This window comes from Hyaena hyaena, unplaced genomic scaffold (genome assembly GCF_003009895.1).
Source record: "Hyaena hyaena isolate Hyena2069 unplaced genomic scaffold, ASM300989v1 scaffold_576, whole genome shotgun sequence".
In the NCBI taxonomy this organism is placed as follows: Eukaryota; Metazoa; Chordata; class Mammalia; order Carnivora; family Hyaenidae; genus Hyaena; species Hyaena hyaena.
In genome coordinates this window covers 1,146,767-1,165,876 of record NW_024081208.1, presented here as the reverse complement: position 1 = coordinate 1,165,876, position 19,110 = coordinate 1,146,767, and the positions used below count along the sequence as shown (strand labels likewise).

The window sequence follows — 19,110 nt, the reverse complement described above, 5'->3', positions numbered from 1 at the left end:
TCATGACCTTAGCCGAAGTCAGTGCTTAACCCACTGAGCCACCTGGATGCCCCTGAGAGCAAATTTATTTGAGAATGGAATTCCTTTTTAGTTGGAAAAAAAGAAAATAAAAAACATTGAGTGATCGTAGTCTGTTCTCCATGTATATCCACCAATAACATTTGAAAATTAACCAAACAATATATGGATTTCAATATTATAAAGCAAACAATTCCTCCACTGTTAATCATTTTTCTAAAAACATAAATATTTACTATATTAAGTAATCTTCTTTGAGAACAATTTAAACACAAACCATGAGGATATGTAAATAAGAACACACTGGCCTCTGTAGAGCAGGAGAAAGGAGCTATATATATATATAACAAACAACTGTTAGTATGCCAAAAACATCACTTCACTAAATATTACCACTTTTGGCAGCTCCTCTGTAAGAAGATAAAATTGAATGAGTACTGAAGTTAGTTATAGCAGTTTGTAGAATTCCAAGAATAATGCCATGTTAGGAAGTTTCAGCCTAAAATAATCAAGTGAATGTCAAGGTTGCAATTCATTTTTCTCAGCAAATTTGGAGATTTTGTTTGCAAATATCAGGGCTTCATCACACAGTTATTACATACCACACTCTTTGTTACCCCGTTTCGCATATTCACTGAGGTTTTACAGGGTGAGATGACTCAGTAGCACTAATTTTAACAGAAATCAACAATTCCAGTTATGAGGAACTTAATACTTGAATCCTAATAAAACACACTATACAAAAATGCAAAATGACATGTTTTGCATTAAAATAATTTAAATATATTATTGAAAAAATCAACCATTATTAATATGCAAGCACAACTCATTCACCCTTTTGGTAATAAAATTTTAAAGTAAAACCAAGCTGAAAATAGTTTAAACATTCTAAAACACTGGTAGTGCACATAATCCAGAAACACCAACCTTGGCCAACAAGGAGCATCATCATGATTATTGTCTTTGTCATCAATAACTTCATCATTGTTATTATCATCATGGTCTTCACCAACATCATTAGCCTGACCAACTTGGTTATCCAAGCCATTATTGCCATTGTCATGGTCATAGGTATCCTCATAAGCATCATTAGAATCATCCTCATCACCATCAGTATCAGCATCAGTATCATAGAGTTCAACATAATCACCATCCTCTTCAGGTGGCTGAATGACAGGTGCAGGAGTTAACCAATCGTTCCGGAAGATTTCAGAGAGTGCATTATAGCCTACCCATTCATTTGTCAAGTAAACAGGGGGTGATATTTTTCCTACTTTAAATCCATCTGGAACCTGTGTGCACAAGAAAGGTTAATGTAATCTCCAGTAGCTTTTCATTTTCTTCTAGATTGGAAAGTTACCAAGCTGACAATATTTTAAAATATATTTTCAAGTGAAATGAAGATATTAATTCACTAGATAAAGCCAACATTTTTGTGAGGATGAATGCCAAAACCCAAACTTCAGGCTATGATCATTAATGGCCTTTCTGGATCACACAGGGAAAAATTTATTCACTTTGTTTTTTATTGAGCCTACTTTCTGCTGAGGAGTAGACATTGGGTTTTTGGTGATAGAGAGTAAAACAGATTATTTGATGCTCTATAAAGGATACAGTCATTTTTTTTCCTTTCATTGTATCCTGATATTAGAATTAAAACATAACTCTTAAAATTGATATGTTAATTTCCCAGCTCTAGTTTTGTACATAGGTTGTCTTAAAGTAATTCAAACACTTCTAAGAAACAAATAATATAAATGCATCTTTAAGTATGGTTTCACATAAGCAACCTTTAGGCAACTTGAAAGAGATGTGTATATGGGAGGGTAGGGATAATTACGAAAGTAAAATGGAGTGACCTGAAAGCACACTGCAAAATCAACTGGAAGTTTATGCTCTCAGAGAGCATTTTATTTTTCTCCAAATGTTTTATTTTTATGTGTTGCCTCATCATCCAAGAAATTATATTAGCAAAAAGTGAACATCTAGCTTTTACTCCATGATTTGAGATTAGCTTCTACAAAGACCTATCACTCCTCTCTGAATATGTTCTGACAAAAGCATGTGAATATAAAATATTTTATGATCAACTAAGTGTTTCTCCATTTCAAACTTAATTTCTAGATATCATATTCTGCATATTCACATAGCAATGCAAATCAATCTTTGAAAGATTAATTAAAAAATAATTTGATCCTTTCCTCAAATGGAGATGAAAATATGCAAATCTAAAGAATTTTTTTAAGAGAAAGATAAATGTGTTAAGAGTTAAGATGGAAACCTACATGGACATCAACCAGCAACTTCTGATCAATAGTAGAATAAGGCGGTGATGACTGGGACCTCCTCCAGGTTACAGGACTCTCTTCCTCAGAAGAAGGTTCTGCAGAATGCCAAAAAGCCATTAGTAAGTGATGATTGCAACCATTGCCTTAATTTTTGTAGTGTATCAGCTCAATACCTTGGTATGCTTCTTGTAGTTTTTTTTTTTTTTTTTCCATTCAGGGAGTATCACTTAATAAATTATCATGGGGCCAAGATCTTAGATCCTGTTTTCAGGAGTAATGACAGGCTCAAGGTTTGTTCTGTCTGTACATCTACATTGCTTTTCTGTTTTCAATATTAAGTGTACACTTGCTAAATATTTCTCTCTGTGTGAGAAGGTATCTAGTAAGACTGGTAGATCAATAGTTTCATTAAAAAAAATGTTTTAAGGATAGGAAGAGCTAGATGGTATCACTGGCCTCCCATACTAGCCAGTATAAAAAGAGCCCAACAGTGCATTAGAAGATGATAGACTAGACAAAATTTTCAAGAGGAAAGTTGATCCTGTAATCTTAATCCCCCAATTTCCACTCAATGATATATCTTGAAGTATTTCAATACAGTCGAAAAGTGAACAATTGAAAAGAGATAAAAATCCTTTTTATAAATCTTGGAATCTTTCTATAGTGATGTTGTGCACTAGAACTTTCTGCAGTGATAGAAATGTTCTGTATTTGCATTGTCTAATACAGTAGCCAGTAGCCTCACATGGCTATTGAGCATTTGCAATATTGCCACTGTGCCTGAGGGGTTGGCATTTTAATTTTAGTTTTAATTTTAAAAGCCATATGTGGCTGTTGCTATCACAATGCACAGCTGAATTCTATAGTGTAAATATTTTTATTTTAAAATGCAAATTTAGAGGTATCTGGCTGGCTCAGTACATATAGCCTGCAACGCCTGACCTCAGGGGTGGAAGTTCAAGCCCTATGTTGGGTGTAGAGCTTATTAAAAATAAAAAAAAAAAAAGAAAATCTTTAAAAACGCAAATTTACCTGGATTGGAAGGCTGGATTTTTGACATTAAGATTTATGGTATAGTAAATTGCACCTGTAGTTAAAATCCAGTGAGAATATTTAGGCTCAAAAGTCAGTAGATCTGAGAATCCTCAGAAAAAGCTTCACTAAGGGGGCACTTATGTCCCTGTTTATTGCTTTCGTGGGCTTGGCCTTTGAAGATAAATAGTACTATGCCTTTTTTATTTGCAACATTGCTATATATAGCCACGGTATACACACTACAACTCCAAAAATCATGTATCTGCAAACACCCCTATCTTTTGAATATATTATCCAGAATGCATTCTGCAATTTATGTCTGTATCTTATGGCATAGTACTTTTGCAGTTTATTCTCTTTCTTCAGGAAACTGTTTTTTCAAGTCTCTGGGTATGTTGCTAGGCTAAATAAGAAATTTCGGTGAGCGTTTGATATATTGAGGCAAATTTGTAGTAAGCCGTTCTGATTTCCTGCATAGTAAAGTATATAATCTCATGGAAACTTCAAATAGTCTAAGCACACACAATAAAATAATAGAATTTTAGAGCTGAAAAGAACTTCAGCTATTACCTACACAAATACTATCCCCTTCTCTCCCTTACCAATGTCCACAGAATTTCTTTATTTCAGAAAAGGCAATATAAATAAACCTTAAATTTTCAGGTGTTTTCCCAGTATTAGCAAAATTAGTCCTAGTCAAACCAGAAAGGTTCTGGGGAAAATATTCTTAAATTTACTTTTCATCCAAGCTTATTTTATTTCTCACAACATAATATTTCTGCATGAGAGGATACTACTATTTGAAAGAATTCTACCATTATCTGAGTCCCCTAATAAGAATGAGGTTTTTAAGTTCAGGTCTTGAAAATATTTGATTTTTATTCAGTACACTTATACATCTTTTTTATTATTAACATTTTAATAAAATCCGTGCACTACATTTTTACAGATGACTTGAGGACTCATTCAGGCATTTTGCCTTTGCTAAACTTAGATTGCTTAAATGTACATAATGCCAGATTTTATAATCTAAGGCATAAAGTTTAGCTTTGTTTATTTCAATATTTCACAAATCTATAATTAATTAAAACTCTCAAAAGTACATCATAAGATAAAATACTTGTTTGAAATTCATATCACAAATTGTGAATTTATTTTCTATGATTTTATTAATTTTTCATGTGTTTTGAGTAAAAACATCAACTTGCAACATTTAGGGATGTTTATGAGATGCTGCATATATTTTGCTTTGGGGTGGTGAAATAACAAATTGATAAGTAAAACACATGTCCAAAACTACTCCATGTAATATTTCATTATTTTCAGGATTGCCTATACATTTTAGCCTGTTAAAAAGGCCTCTCCCAAGTTCCTTTCTCATATTTGTCACACATGGTACAGAAACGAAAGCTGACACCCCCCACCTCCCTAAATCCATTCCTAACTACTACCCAACTTAAAAAAGAAAAAAAAAGCCTTCAGAAAAACTCCTTTTCATTTCTCAAAGGTCACCACTGATCACCCAATTGTCAAATCCGATGGCCTCCTGGTCTTAAATCTACTCTGCTTCTCTAACACTTTTGACTCATTTCTTCTTGAAATTCTTTCTTGACTTCTGCAATACAAACTGTTAAATATTAGCTCCGTGTTTTGACTGTTTCAACTTTGTGCTTTGAATCACCTGATACTGCTGGGCAATTTTGAGGATTTTGTGAACTCCTTTGTCTGATGTCAATGGGCTTCTGAGCTTGTTCCAAAACAGACCGCTGAGGAACACTAAATGAAAAGACAGAAAAGCATGTGCCGTGTCCTAATATTCATAATGAGAATGTATAGCTCAACATCAATACCAACAAAAAAATTTAAGTATAGGGATATATAACAAGCTAAAAAAGTAGAGCTGAAGTAAAATTTTCAATTTTCTATTTCCAAATGTGCTATTTTATCTAGAACAGAGAAGCAATTTCTAAAATACAAATAAAATGTTTCCATATACTATGTTTTCTTTACATATCAAATTTAATTTCAAAAAATTCAATGAACTTTCTTTAAAGTAATATTCAGTATTATTCTATACCTAGTAACACAGTGATAAACATAACTTTATGGTGTATGTGTTGATTTTAACAAGATAAAAAACTGTTATTGCTGTGTCAAATATTCCACAGTGATCATCCTAAGTTTAAGAGCTTGACATTTGCATTTTTTAATGTCCTATTCCTGATTTAGATAAGTGAATGGACATACAAATAGGACACTTTAGTTTTTAATATTAAAATTCAGATAATATTTAGAAAGCTTTTTTGGACTAGTGCTGCTAAATTTTATAGTTGCTTTGGAATTTCCATATAAGAAAGACTTTGGTTATTGATGTAGGCCTAAAACATACTAGAGCCTTTTATCTGATCTCAATTTCAGGAAAGACTCAAGTTTTATTTGAATTAATTTTAAGAGGCACCTGGGTGGGTCAGCGGGTTGAACATCTGACTCTTGGTTTTGGCTCAGGTCATGATCTCATTGAGCCCCACCTTGGGCTCTTTGCTGACAGTGCAGAGCCTGCTTGGGATCCTCTCGCTCTCTCTCTCTGCTCCTCCCACACTTGTGCTCTATCTTTCTCTCAAAAATAAATAAATAAACTTAAACATTAATTAATTTTAGAAATGTAACCATATTTAAAGTTAATACATTTGCTATTCATAAATTCAAAAATCTCTTTAAAATGTAAACAGTCAATTGTAGTTTAACAGCAACATTAATTTTTATATGCTGGACTTCACAAAAGACATATCCCATGATACCAAAAAAACATATACAAAATTAAACAGGTTTATCCCTTTGTGGTCAGAAGGACAATGACAACTCATTCACTGAATGTAGAGAAAGCAAAAATTCCTAATCTTGCTTTCCAATTTTCCAAGATTTCTGCATATAAGTTGAATCTAAGGACATAAATATATGGGGTTTCAAATAATAATGAATTAGGAATACAAATACTACATAACATCAACACTATGTAATCTGACCATACTGTCCACTATCTTGAATATAGTAGGTGCTCAATAAATATTTAGTGAAAGACTAAGTATATGAATATAGACTAAGTTCTCTCCATTATAACCTGGAGTTGGAGGGGGTATAATTTTTAAGGAAAATCTACCTTAAAATTTAGTTTTTAGATATAACACAATGCACATAACATCTAAAATATGAAACACGATCTTTGAACATTACTGAAGATCACCAATATTACAGTGATAAAAAAATACAATGACTGGTATAAAATATCATTGATATAATATTAAGATTTAGATTTGATTTTTCCCTCAGGTCATTTCAGGCTTGCCCATTCCATGGCATTAGCTTCTGAGGTTAAGAATTGTGTGAGTGTTTTAATGTGTAGTACATGAGATTCATGATATACTACATGATAAAATGTATAATCGAAGTAAATGATAAACGTGAAATTTCACATCTTTTTATTATAAAGTACTAATTGAAGGCTGTCCAGCAACTCAATGATGTTTCTTTTATTAAATTGTTGATCTTAACAGCCAATTATAAAACTAAATGACAGAGAGACTGCAGTATATCCAAATATGAAATATTTAGTTAACGGATTGCTGCAGTTAAAGTTTTAAATGTGGGCCAACAGTAATGATTATGGTGATTGTCATTAATATTTTAGTTTTGACTTTACACAAAACTTAGTGTCAAATAAATACCTTTTAATTTTCCACGCGATACTTTTGAGAAATTTGAATATAGAAATTAGAGACACATACCTTGAAGAGAACTTGACATGGTGTGCACAGTCTTGATTGTAAGACACTGAAGTAGATCTCTCTTGGACCTTAAAGACACAAGGCAATACTTTGGTAAAAATTTTTATCATAAATTCTTTTGAGTTTATTAATCTATTGATGAAGATTCTTTTCTTCATATAGAGATATTTTCCTAGAAATCCAAAATATAAAATCTGATTTAATAGATTGTATTTTCATAATTTTAGTGCAACATTACTGTGGGTTAACCATAATTTCTGATGGTATCCTTCAATTGTGGTATAATAACAGTTTCTGGATATTATATAATCAAACACTCTAATTTTTGTATTGAGGAATCTGTACTCCAGAGAGGAAAATAACTTTTCTAAGGATTTACATCAAGTTAAAGAATATATGTAATTAGAATATTGGTCCCCCAACTGCTAATTTAATGTTCTGTATTTTCTTATTGCTTTTTATATCAAGTCCAAATTTCTCACTCAGAATTTAAGCTCAAACTTCTCACTCACTGACCCTTTTAAGATAAACCTAGATTTTCAAAAGATGTAACACACACAGAATACATCATTAAAATCTCTTAAGTAAAAAATGTCCTACCTTTAAGAAAGTAATGTTTTCTTTTCACTTAATAATTTGTATTGTGATAATAAGTTTTCCAAATACTTTTCCAATTCTTTTTTTAAATACTTTTCCAATTCTAAATGAATTAATTTGGTTTCTATTAATTATTACTTCATCTAATGGAGCAAAATGCTTGAGAGAAGAGCACATATAATGAGCCAGCATCCATCAATGAGACAGATAATTTTCTGCCAACATTAATAGATAGGACCATGTAGTGTTATCTTGCCTCATTTAGTTTTATATCATTAGGTTTCTACTTAAAATAGTTTTTAGCTAATCAAAGAATAAGTTATTCTGACATTCAATGAGGCAGTCACACTAGAAAAATTAAACATGTTACATTTTTAAAATTTTTTTAAATTTTTAAAAAAATTTATTTCTGAGAGGATGAGAGAGACAGTGTGAGGGAGGAGGGTCAGAAAGATATACAGAATCTAAAGCAGGCTCCAGGCTCTAAGCTGGCTGTCAGCACAGAGCCTAACGTGGAGCTCAAAACCATGAACCATGAGATCATGACCTGAGCTGAAGTCAGACAGTTAACCTACTGAGCCACTCAGGTGCCCCAACATGTTACATTTTTTAAAAAATCTAGGATTTTCATGCTGATAAAGTCATTCTATAGTTTCTATAAACTCACTATGCTATTTTGTCCTCTATGTAGTGACTTATCAAGGTTGTGATAGGTAAGAAATGAAAAGTGTTGTTAATGTTCACCTGCCTTGCTAATGAGTATTTCCAAATGTAACCACATGTTTGGCAGTATGGACGATAAGCATCTGACTTTTTCCACATTTGGTTCTCATACCTGGCATCATATTGACTCAGTCTAGTCCTCCTTGGTTCATGAAACTGATCTCAGAAAGTTTGTTGACACTAGTAAACCAGAGGCCAGGATTACTCAGAAAAAATAAAGGCCAAAAATAAGAAAAGCTAATGCCTAATATGAATTGGCTTTATTTTGTCCAAAAAATGAGAAGATGATTAGTAAGAATAGCATGTATGAGACAAAGGGTGTATTCCAAACCAGTCAGGCATAACTCATTATATTTCTTGTTTAAAGAAGCATGCTTAAGGTAATAATTATTATCTAAGAGTAGGAGTAAAGTCATAATTTCATAAGGCAGAGAGGAAGACATAAGGACTTTTGTAATTGAATAATACATTCCTGTTTATGTTCCTTCTGCCAGTGATTAGTATTTATAAAGTAATACTCTGTTATTCACTTCAGAGGACTGTTAGTATCAGAAGTAACATATTTAATGTTTTTTTTTTTTAAATTTCTGAGAGAGAGAGAGAAGCATGAGTAAGGGAGGTTCAGAGAGAGAGAGGGAGACACAAAATCTGAAACAGGCTCCAGGCTCTGAGCTAGTTGTCAGCACAGATCCTGATGTGGGGCTTGAACCCACTATGCTCAGCTGACTGAGCCACGTAGGTGCCCCAGAAGTTAAATATTTAAAAAGAAAAACTGTCCATGAAAGACAACATAGTGGAATATTGTGAAGCATCTAGAAGGAAGAAATATACTGATCTGGAGCCCTTGTGCTGATTAAGAACAACAATGAGACTTCTACCCCACTATTAATAAGGCAAGAACTTCTGAGCCCTTCACCCAGCCACATGGTCATCCTTAGTGATTAAGAAATTTTTATTTTGGATGAGGAGGAGGAAGGAAGCTGAATAAGCTAGGCCTTTACAACAGGGCTCGACATCTTCAATCAAGAAAAGTGAAATTAATCAACATTATTCCGCCTCCCCTCGACAGGTGAAGATTGCTTTCTCCCTGGGTAAGTGAAGAAAAATGAAGCAGGTAAGAAGTTAAGGTGACTTTCAGAAGCCACCAAAGAAGAAAACCCGTTGGAATTAACCACCCTTTAGGGCTACCTCAAGAAACAAGCCAAACGGCACATGGTGGAGAGTCCCAAATACCGCTACGAGTAAATTCTTGAAAAAGAATTTAGAACAATGATCATAAAATTAATCGCTGGGCTTGAAAAAAGCATGGAGGACATCAGAGAAACTATGGCTACAAACACTATGGAGCTTAAAAATAGTTATGATGAATTAAAAAATGCAATAAATGAAATATATAATAAAATGGAGGCTTCCAATGCACGTATTGAAGAGGCAGAAAGGAGAATAAGTGATTTAGAAGACCCAATTATAGACAAAAAAGAAACTGAGGAAAAGAGAGATCAACTGATCCAGGAACACGAATGGATAAAGGACCTGAATGTGAGACAGGAAACCATCAAAACCCTAGAGTTTAAAGCCGGAAACAACCTCCTTGACCTCACCTGCAGCAATTTCTTAATTGACACATACCCAAAGGCAAGGGAATCAAGAGGAAAAATGAACTATTGGGACCTTATCAAGACTAAAAGCTTCTACATGGCAAAGGAAACAATCCATAAAACTAATAGGCAAACAACGGAATGGGAAAAGTTGGTTGCAAAAGACATATCAGATAAAGGGCTAGTATCCAAAATCTATAAGGAACTCCCCAAACTCCACACCCAAAAAACAAACAATCCAGTGAAGAAATGCGCAGAAGATATGAACAGACACTTCTCCAAAGAGGACATCTAGATGGCCAACAAACACATGAAACGATGCTTAGTGTCCCTCCTCATCAGGGAAATACAAATCAAAACCACACTGAGATATCACCTCACGCCAGTCAGAGTGGCTAAAATGAGCAAATCAGAGGACTCTAGATGCTGGCGAGGATGTGGAGAAACTGGCACCCTCCTACACTGTTGGTGGGAATGTAAACTGGTACAGCCCCTCTGGAAAACAGTGTGGAGGTTCCTCAAAAAATTAACAATAGAACTCCCCTAGGACCCAGCTATAGCACTTCTAGGAATTTAAGCAAGTGTTACAAGAGTGCTGATGCATAGGAGCACATGTACCCCAATGTTCATAGCAGCACTCTCAACATTAGCCAAAACATGGAAAGAGCCTAAGTGTCCATCAATGGACGAATGGATCAAGAAGATGTGGTTTACCTATACGATGGAATACTATATGGCAATGAGAAAGAATGAAATCTGGCCTTGTGTAGCAACATGGATGGAACTTGAGGGTGTTATGCTGAGCGAAATAAGTCAGGCAGAGAAGGACAGCTACCATATGTTTGCACGTAAAGGAGGATTAGGAGGAACTTAACGGAGGACCGTGAGAAGAACTTAATGGAGGTGAGAAGAAGGGGGGAAGAAGGGGGGAGAGGGAGAGAGGCAAACCATGAGAAACTCTTGAATGCTGAGAACAATCTGAGGACTGATGGGAGTGGGGGGAAGGGGGGTGATGGGCATGGAGGAGGGCACTTGTGGAGATGAACACTGGGTGTTATATGGAAACCAACTTGACAATAAACTATTAAAAAATAAAATTAAAGTTAAAGAAAAAAATAAATATTTATTTATTTATTTATGTATTTATTTATGTTTTTAATAAGAAATTTTTAGATGGCTAGCTGTTATGAATGCTAGCTATGATGATACTATCTTGTCCATATGGGAATTGAAACTGCAACTTGGGCTTCACCAATACCCTATGCTAAATGCTGTTATTACAGTCGTGAAAACAGAAGTCAACCTGGCTATGAGGACTGACTTCATTATTCCTATAAGTGTAAGAAAATAAACCACAGAGTACATGACACAGACCCTGTCATAAACTATATCTTCGAATAGAGACAATCAAGGGAAAACGTATATGTGGTTGTGTTATAAGCTGAACTACCCAAGTTTTTTATGGGCAATATTTTTAATTATTTTATTTATTTATTTTTTTAATGCTTTTTAAAAATTTATTTCTAGGAGAGAGAGTGAGAGACAGCGTGAGCAGGGGAGGGTCAGAGAGAGAGGGAGTCACAGACTCTGAAACAGGCTCCAGGCTCTGAGCTGGCAGTCAGCACAGAGCCCAACGCGGGGCTCGAACCCACGAACTGCGAGATCATGACCTAAGCGAAAGTCGGACGCTCAACCGACTAAGCCACCCAGGCGCCCCAATATTTTTAATTAAAAGAATGATTGACAAGACGAACTACAATTAATCAACTTGGGCATTTGGTAAGCATTTTATTTAAAATCAGTGAAGTTAGCCTGTCAATTCAAGGAAAAAACAACTGATTGTATTTGTTAACAATGATAAAAATTGAGCTTTGAAGTGAAAATTTAAATTTTAAATTTATTATCTGTCACCATGCACTTGGCAGCTTATCAATATTCAATCGTTTTTTTGATGAAATTGGTGATATTAACAGGTGCTGTTTATTGATTTTGTATCATGGAATGTGTAAATATTTGGAAAAATAGATATACACAATGAAATAATATTTTCCAACTTATCAACGTATGAAGATACAAAATTGTGCATGAATAAAATACCTACTTATAGCAAACAATAGAACAATGGATTTTAATACTTCTAAATATGCAAAGTCTCACTGATGGGGTTTTAAATTCCACTTCTCTAGCTTTAGTGTATTATCAAAGAATATCCACAATTATGTAAAAAAGCTATGAAAATTTTCTCTTCCCAACTATTTATATGTGAGAAGCCAGCTTTTACTTGTACAATTCATTTACCACATACTAAATATATGATAACAAATTGAATACAGAAGCACATATGAGAATCCAGTTGTTTTCCCTTAAGCAAAATGGAAAATAGTTCTTGTTTATTAAAAATTTATTTCTTATGTTGACATATAATACGTTTATTTTCTTTTAAATGAATTAGTAAATATTTTAATTTTTATTTTAGTTTCTAATATATTAAATATTAAATGACAAATCCACATAAACAAAAGTTCTTTGGGGGTCTTCAATGTTTAAGGGTATATAGTATCCTGAGACCAAAAAGTTTAAGAATCACTGTTTTAGGCACTTATTAATGTCACAGTAACTCATACTGAGAAAACTTACCTCATTTCCTTTAGGATTTGGAACATATGGTTGCAATGGTTCTATTTGGACTTCAGCCTGAATTGAATGAAATACTTCATCATTGTCTGATGATTCATCTTCTTTGTCCTTTGAAAGAAAAAGGAAAATAAATATTTTAATTGTTGTTAAAATGCAAATGATAGGAGCAACTCTCTCGTCCCAATGTACAATTTAAAAGAATAATTTTCAAATATTAAAATTGATTTAAATCAGAAGATTCTAATAGTTTGTGGTTCTGTATTCCCTTTAGAAACTGAAGAGACTCTAGGAGTGCCTGGGTAACTCAGTTGAGCTGCTTACTGCTGGGCTTGTGAGTTAAAGCCCCACATCAGTGTCTGTGCTGACAGCTCAGAGCCTAGAGCCTACTTCAGATTCTGTGTCTCCCTCTCTCTCTGCCTCTCTTTCTCTCTCTCTCTCTCTCTCTCTCTCCCTCACACACACACACACAAAATTTTAATTTTAAAAATTAAAGAAAAAAAGAATCTGAGGGGATTCTAACTGCATACGGACACACATATCTGCATATATTTTCGGGGGATCATTGGCCACCTGTAGCTAATCTATTATATACAGGATAAGAATCTCTGGCCTAAAGCTTAACTCATAACTTCAAACTGTCACATTTAGTAAGCAGTTATAATTACAAGTTTAGTCCTCCTGTGAAGATATGAAATAGCACAGTGCAAATATTTCTCACGAATTGAGCTCTGTTAAGGAAAGTTTCTGTTTTCACACTTAAGCCAATCAATACTATTTTTTCAACTCAAAGAGAGTCATGAAAATTAGTTTTCTTTCCTTTGGTTAGTTTAAGAACTCAAATATGTCTCTAAATGCTAACAAATTTTTAGGTAATTCAAAAGAGGTATGACTTTGATTTAATATCAATTCTTTTATAATTTTGTTAAGAATCACACATAAAGATATGAATGCCTGTACAAAGATCTTAGGGTCATGGGATTGGTAACTATTATTTATTGACTTTTTCTTCCATATTAGAATGACTTCTCACATATATATTTAAAACTCTAAATGACAATAAGTATGTGTCATGCTACCAATGCCATGGGTCTTGCAGGAATGCATACAACTCTTTTTCATACATGCAAAACCCGTTAGATTCAGTTGTTACTAGTGCTCATTGATATTAGTCAATTAGGTCCTTTCTTTGCTTGTTACTTTCACATTTTCTCAAGTTAAACGTGTTAGGGAAATAATATGTGTTTAATTGGCTCAATGGACACAAACCAAAGACTCACTTATCCAGACATTCAGACAAGATACGTTTATAATTACTACATTAATTATTATCAGATAAATGGATGTTGACACCAGGGTTTAATTTAGGATTCTTTTATGTAAATGGTTGCCGTAAAGTATTAGAAAACAACTGCTCTTCTAATCCTGCTGACCTCATTAATTTACTTATAAAGCCCACAAACCCTTCATTGTCAGATACATCTGCCAAATTGAATTCAGCAACTCCAGCCAAACTATATTAGGGGATTTGAAAGAATTAAGTTCTGACTATTCCAAAATAAGATAAAGATATTAATGTACTGCATTTCAAAAGAGTGTAGAGATTAATTTGTAACTTATGTTCAATGCAGACACTTCATTAATTATGTAAAACAGTGGAAAATTAGTGAGACAAGACATACATATGGTAACTATATACAAAAGATTTTGGTAACTGCTTTACCATTTCAATTTAACTTGGATTTAAACATGCTGAAGTAAAAAATTAGTATAATTCACTTAAACAGCACAGTTCAGCATTCTATGGGAAAAAAAGACAAATTAACTTAGAGGTTAAAGGAGTGAAACCAAAGTCGTTTTTTTGTCTTTATTTTTAATGGGTTATATTTCAAAGTTTGAGCTATGACAATAATTTTTAAATATCCCAAATAATAGTTTTAAAAGTCTATACAGTGTTCCTTTATTGGTTAAGGGAATAATAAGTAGAAAACTAATAATTAAAGCTACATCTCTACAAAGATATTAAACAATTACCTGTATCATTCAAGCAATGTTTTCTTTCTCAAACTTAGTCATAATTACTTGGAAATTTTATTTGAAGCACAAATTATAAGTTAATCTTCTTTGGGACACAAGGAATATTTCTTTCATTTGGTTTTACAGAGGGAAAACATGAGCATGTGCTAGCATGTTTTCTCTGTATATTTGATTCAGTAAAAATATCAGAAATTCTTACATTCGCAACTTGACTCAATTCTTCCTCGTTCTGATTAAAGATCTCTTCCCATCTGCGCTGGCGCCTTCGCCTGCAGACTTCTAAATCTGAGAGCTCAAACTCTTCAGGCCTCCGTGATAGCTTTGCCCGGAACCTCTTTGGTGATAGTTTTTTTGCCAATGCCTGCCTTAGACTAGAAACTTTTGACTTTTTCTTCCGTGCCTGCTCTGGTTGAGAGTAAAACATGTTTGAAGACAGGTTTTCCATCAAGGTTTGCAGTGGACCAAGTGGCTTTGAGTCATGTGAGTTTGGTGCTCGAAGTAAATCTCTTGATAGTCCCTCTATAAGTTCTTGAACCGAGCCAGCTGCCTGTGGGGACTCTAGTGCCCAGGCATGTGCCTGAGGTGACCCTTCAATTTGTCCCTCTACTGGAATGAGTACTTGAGTATCCAAATGTAGTGGCAACAGCACATGGTGGTTCTGTGACAGTAGGGGCAGGAATACCTGGGCATGTACTCGTAATGACTCAGGTTCCTCTGCCTCAGTCTCTGCCTCTATGGGCTCAGCAGCCTGTTCCTGTACCTCTGGCTGTTCAGGTGCCTGGTTCTGCTCCAGCTGCTGTTCAGGTAACTGGTTCTGCCTCTGCTGTTGTTCAGGGGCCTGACCCTGTCTTTGTTGTTGTTCCGGTACCTGATCTTGACCCTGAAATTCCTCTGGTACCTGGTCCAGATCCTGTGGCTCTTCTGATGCCTGAGGCTGGGCCTGAGCCTGCTGCTCTTTTGGTACTTGGGCATGTAGCTGTAGAGGCCTAGGTGCCTTAACCTGAGCCTGTAGTGGCATTAGCATCCAGGCTGCCCTCCGTAGTCGTGGAGGTGCCTTAATCTGCATCTGTAGGGACCTAGATGCCTTTGCCTTAACCTGAGCCTGTAGTGGCATAAACACCCGAGCTGCCCCTTGTAGTCTCTGAGGTGCCTGGGCTTGCCCCTGTAGAGGCCTAGGTGCATTGTCCTGAGCTTGTAGTGGCATGAACACCCTGGCTGCTCCCTGTAGGTCCTGAAGTGCCTGGACCTGTGGCTCTTCTCGATCAGGTAGCCACCTTGGCTGAGAGGGTTCTCCATGCAGAACTCTAAGTGGTCTGCATCTACTGCTGGTTGGCAGTCTCAGAAGCTCATGAGTACAAGAAGGTCCTCTAGAAAGAAACACAAATGATTGCTATATAGTAAGAACTGTCAGTGGAGTGAAGCCACTCAGGTTTCATTTTTTTTTATTATTAAAAATGGACATTTTCTGCAATAAGGGTATTTTCAGTAAATCTTTCTTGAATCATTCCTATAATGTCTGAAGTATTCTTTGTGTTACTAATACACTCAATATTAGTTATCTCACAAACTACTTGATCAATCTACTGCCAGAAATGAAAGAATCTTTGAATAGTAATAAAAATTTTTCTCAACATTTCCATTCAAATATGTTTTGAAAATAATAGAGAGATCTGTTATTTGTTGTATCAGAAGGGATTAAGCTCTTCTGAGTCAAATGCAACAGTATAAGATCAACGGTCTTACATAAATTGCTAACAACAAATTATATGTAATTTATCTAACACACCTGAATCTTCTCATGGTGTACTGCTCCTTAATAGCTTCTTCTCTTTCAAATATCAGAGGTATTCCTTTTTATAAAAGAAAAAAATAATACACAAAAATCAGCAGAGATTAACACAATCTACATTAGTGAATTTTCATTCTTTAATCCTCAGGATGTCAAGTGAATTTATAAGGACAAGAAGGTAACCCTTCAAATCACATCTGGTTGGTAATGTAGACAATGTCCTGGTTCTTAGAACCACTTTTGCAGCATTGTGAAGCTATTCCATACACACTAATTTCTCTGGACATAGGAAAGGGAATTTAGCAATTTGGCTGCTGCAATTCTAAAGAGAAATAACTGAGAAAAGCAAAGAGAGAAAGGGACAAGAGAGAAACTCTAGATGTTTTTTGAGCATATGGCCTATATGTGTGTGATCTAGATGCAAGAACTTTATGCCTTGGGCCCACATCTATCTTTGGCCCTTTCAGTGAGAATCTTTGAAAATGAGGGTCAGGATCTTTGGTCTTTTCAATGAGAAGGTAAAAATCTAAATTCAAAGTTTTACACTTACATTCAACATGTTCAGCTTCTTTCATTTCAGCTGTGCTGTACTGAAATAGAGAAGCTTACAAACAAGAGTTTTCTTTTGAATTTCCTATATAAAAGTGTTTCGGGTAACTATATTTACATCTATGCAATCCCCACATAAATGTGAACTTTTCTGCAGGTAACATTCTGGAAATCTTGCAGCTCTGGAAATTAATGAATTCTAAAGTAAAAAGGTGTCTTCCTGTGCCCATTTGAGACTGGCTGGCTTTTGTAATGCTGGTCCAATGAATTTTCTGCCATGGCTAAATAAAATAATTTCTGCTGCTTCTCACTCCAAAATAGAATACATATAGTTATTCAGGAGGAAAAAACTCTATTGCAATCAATCCTGTAGCTATTCTGAGAATGCCTCCTATGTTCCAGGTTTCCCCTTTTCCACTACATCACCACTTGCAACACTGCCTATAGTGGCCCAAATTAAATGTGGAATATGCCATACAACCTATAAAGTTGGAACTTCCTAAGTAGTTTACTCTGTTTACTCTGGATTTGATGAAAATCAATCCTGCCATTTTTGGCATTAATATATAGAAACTTTTATTTGTATGAATTAGTTCTTTTAATTACATCTTATAGTTGGACATTAGTATATAAACCAGACTTTATATAGTACACAGAAATTACTTCAGAATTAACAGTCAATAGATGGATAATTATAAATCCATTTATCTCACTGGAGTTAATTAAAATAACCAAAAAAGAGCAGTATGATATAGATTTTGTTATATTTTTATTTATTTTATTTCTTTAGTTATGAGTTTTCTTAAAATAAAATTGGCACATCACATAGTTATTCTGGGAGCATTCAAGGTTTCTGTAAATATAAACACTTGCCAGCTGTAATTGGTAGCAGTTTAATCCTAGATAGATAGATAGATAGATAGATAAGAGAAAGATAATTAATTAACTGCACATGGCATATTAATGAAAAAAACTAAATATCAAAGGCTTCAGAATTTTTGCTTTCAATGTAATTCTTAAGCAAACATTATTTTTCTTGAAAAAATGGATACATTCTGCTTTCATCTAAATATTCATTCCAGTAAAATGAAAGTCCACATATTCTGACCTTTTTTCTGTCTCTTTTTAATGATTCCAGTAAGATGCTTCTTTAATGATTCAACAACATGTCCTTCATTTTTTATATTCTGAACAAAAGGATGATGAAGCATGTTTGCAGAAGTAGGACGAAATAGGAAATTTTTTATCATGCACTTTTCCATGAAATTGTGGAACTTACGAGACCTAAAAGAAATGAGTCAAAGAGATAAAAAAGCATCCTCAGGACTGCTATATTTTCTCCCACCTTCACATAGGGCACTCTGCAGGTCATATTTTTGGAGAGTTGCCTCTAGTTATAAGTGTCTTTTCAATTGTCACATATCTTGCAGCTTGACGATATACATTGTACTACAGATGAGCCAGAGTAAATGGCATTTAAATAAGTAGTAGAAACTTCAAGGAGTACAGAAGTATGTACACCGTAAAAAGTCAAGTGATGGTATGGCAATGAAGTAGTTAATGCAGTATATGTAGGTCATGAGACTAGATTGGTCAGTCCACAGGAGTGATACTTTGAAGCCTGAATGTTTCACTTCACTATATGTATTTTGAGCTATGGAGGTTTATGTGTAATGATCCAAACAAGAGTGTTAATAGCAACAGGACTAACTAATCTTATAAAACGGCCCATGAAAACAGATGTGGCCAGAAAGCCTGACTCTGTGGAAAGGGTTAAATTGAATCACAAGGAAAAAATGTCAGCAATCAAATCACAGTCACCACTTTTACCAGGGCAAGTAATAAATACTAAGAATAAGCAAGAGCTTCAGACACTCAATCAAAATGCTTCAGTGTAAAGGGTTCCCAAGTTCAGTTGGCTTGTAGCACCCTGGGAGAACAAATTCTCTTCTCTAGATCTGTGGATGTTGTTCAATGGGCTGAACAACTGAGCTGTATATCACAATCACTGACTGCCTATCTAGGCACAGTAAGAAACATCACAAATATATCTATTGGTC

The 19,110-nt window shown here is 34.6% G+C and overlaps 1 protein-coding gene across 1 annotated transcript in view; it reads right to left on the bottom strand.

Moving 5' to 3' along the window:
- NRK (Nik related kinase) overlaps positions 1-19,110 on the bottom strand; it is a 138,228-nt gene that overhangs the window by 25,699 nt on the left and 93,419 nt on the right. The window contains exons 11-18 of the mRNA XM_039256556.1: positions 18,159-18,334; positions 16,499-16,562; positions 14,912-16,079; positions 12,679-12,786; positions 7,124-7,191; positions 5,023-5,117; positions 2,304-2,401; positions 946-1,310 (exon numbers count right to left, since the gene is read on the bottom strand). Coding sequence (XP_039112487.1) covers positions 946-1,310; positions 2,304-2,401; positions 5,023-5,117; positions 7,124-7,191; positions 12,679-12,786; positions 14,912-16,079; positions 16,499-16,562; positions 18,159-18,334 — 2,142 coding nt within the window. The remainder of the gene's footprint in view (positions 1-945; positions 1,311-2,303; positions 2,402-5,022; positions 5,118-7,123; positions 7,192-12,678; positions 12,787-14,911; positions 16,080-16,498; positions 16,563-18,158; positions 18,335-19,110) is intronic.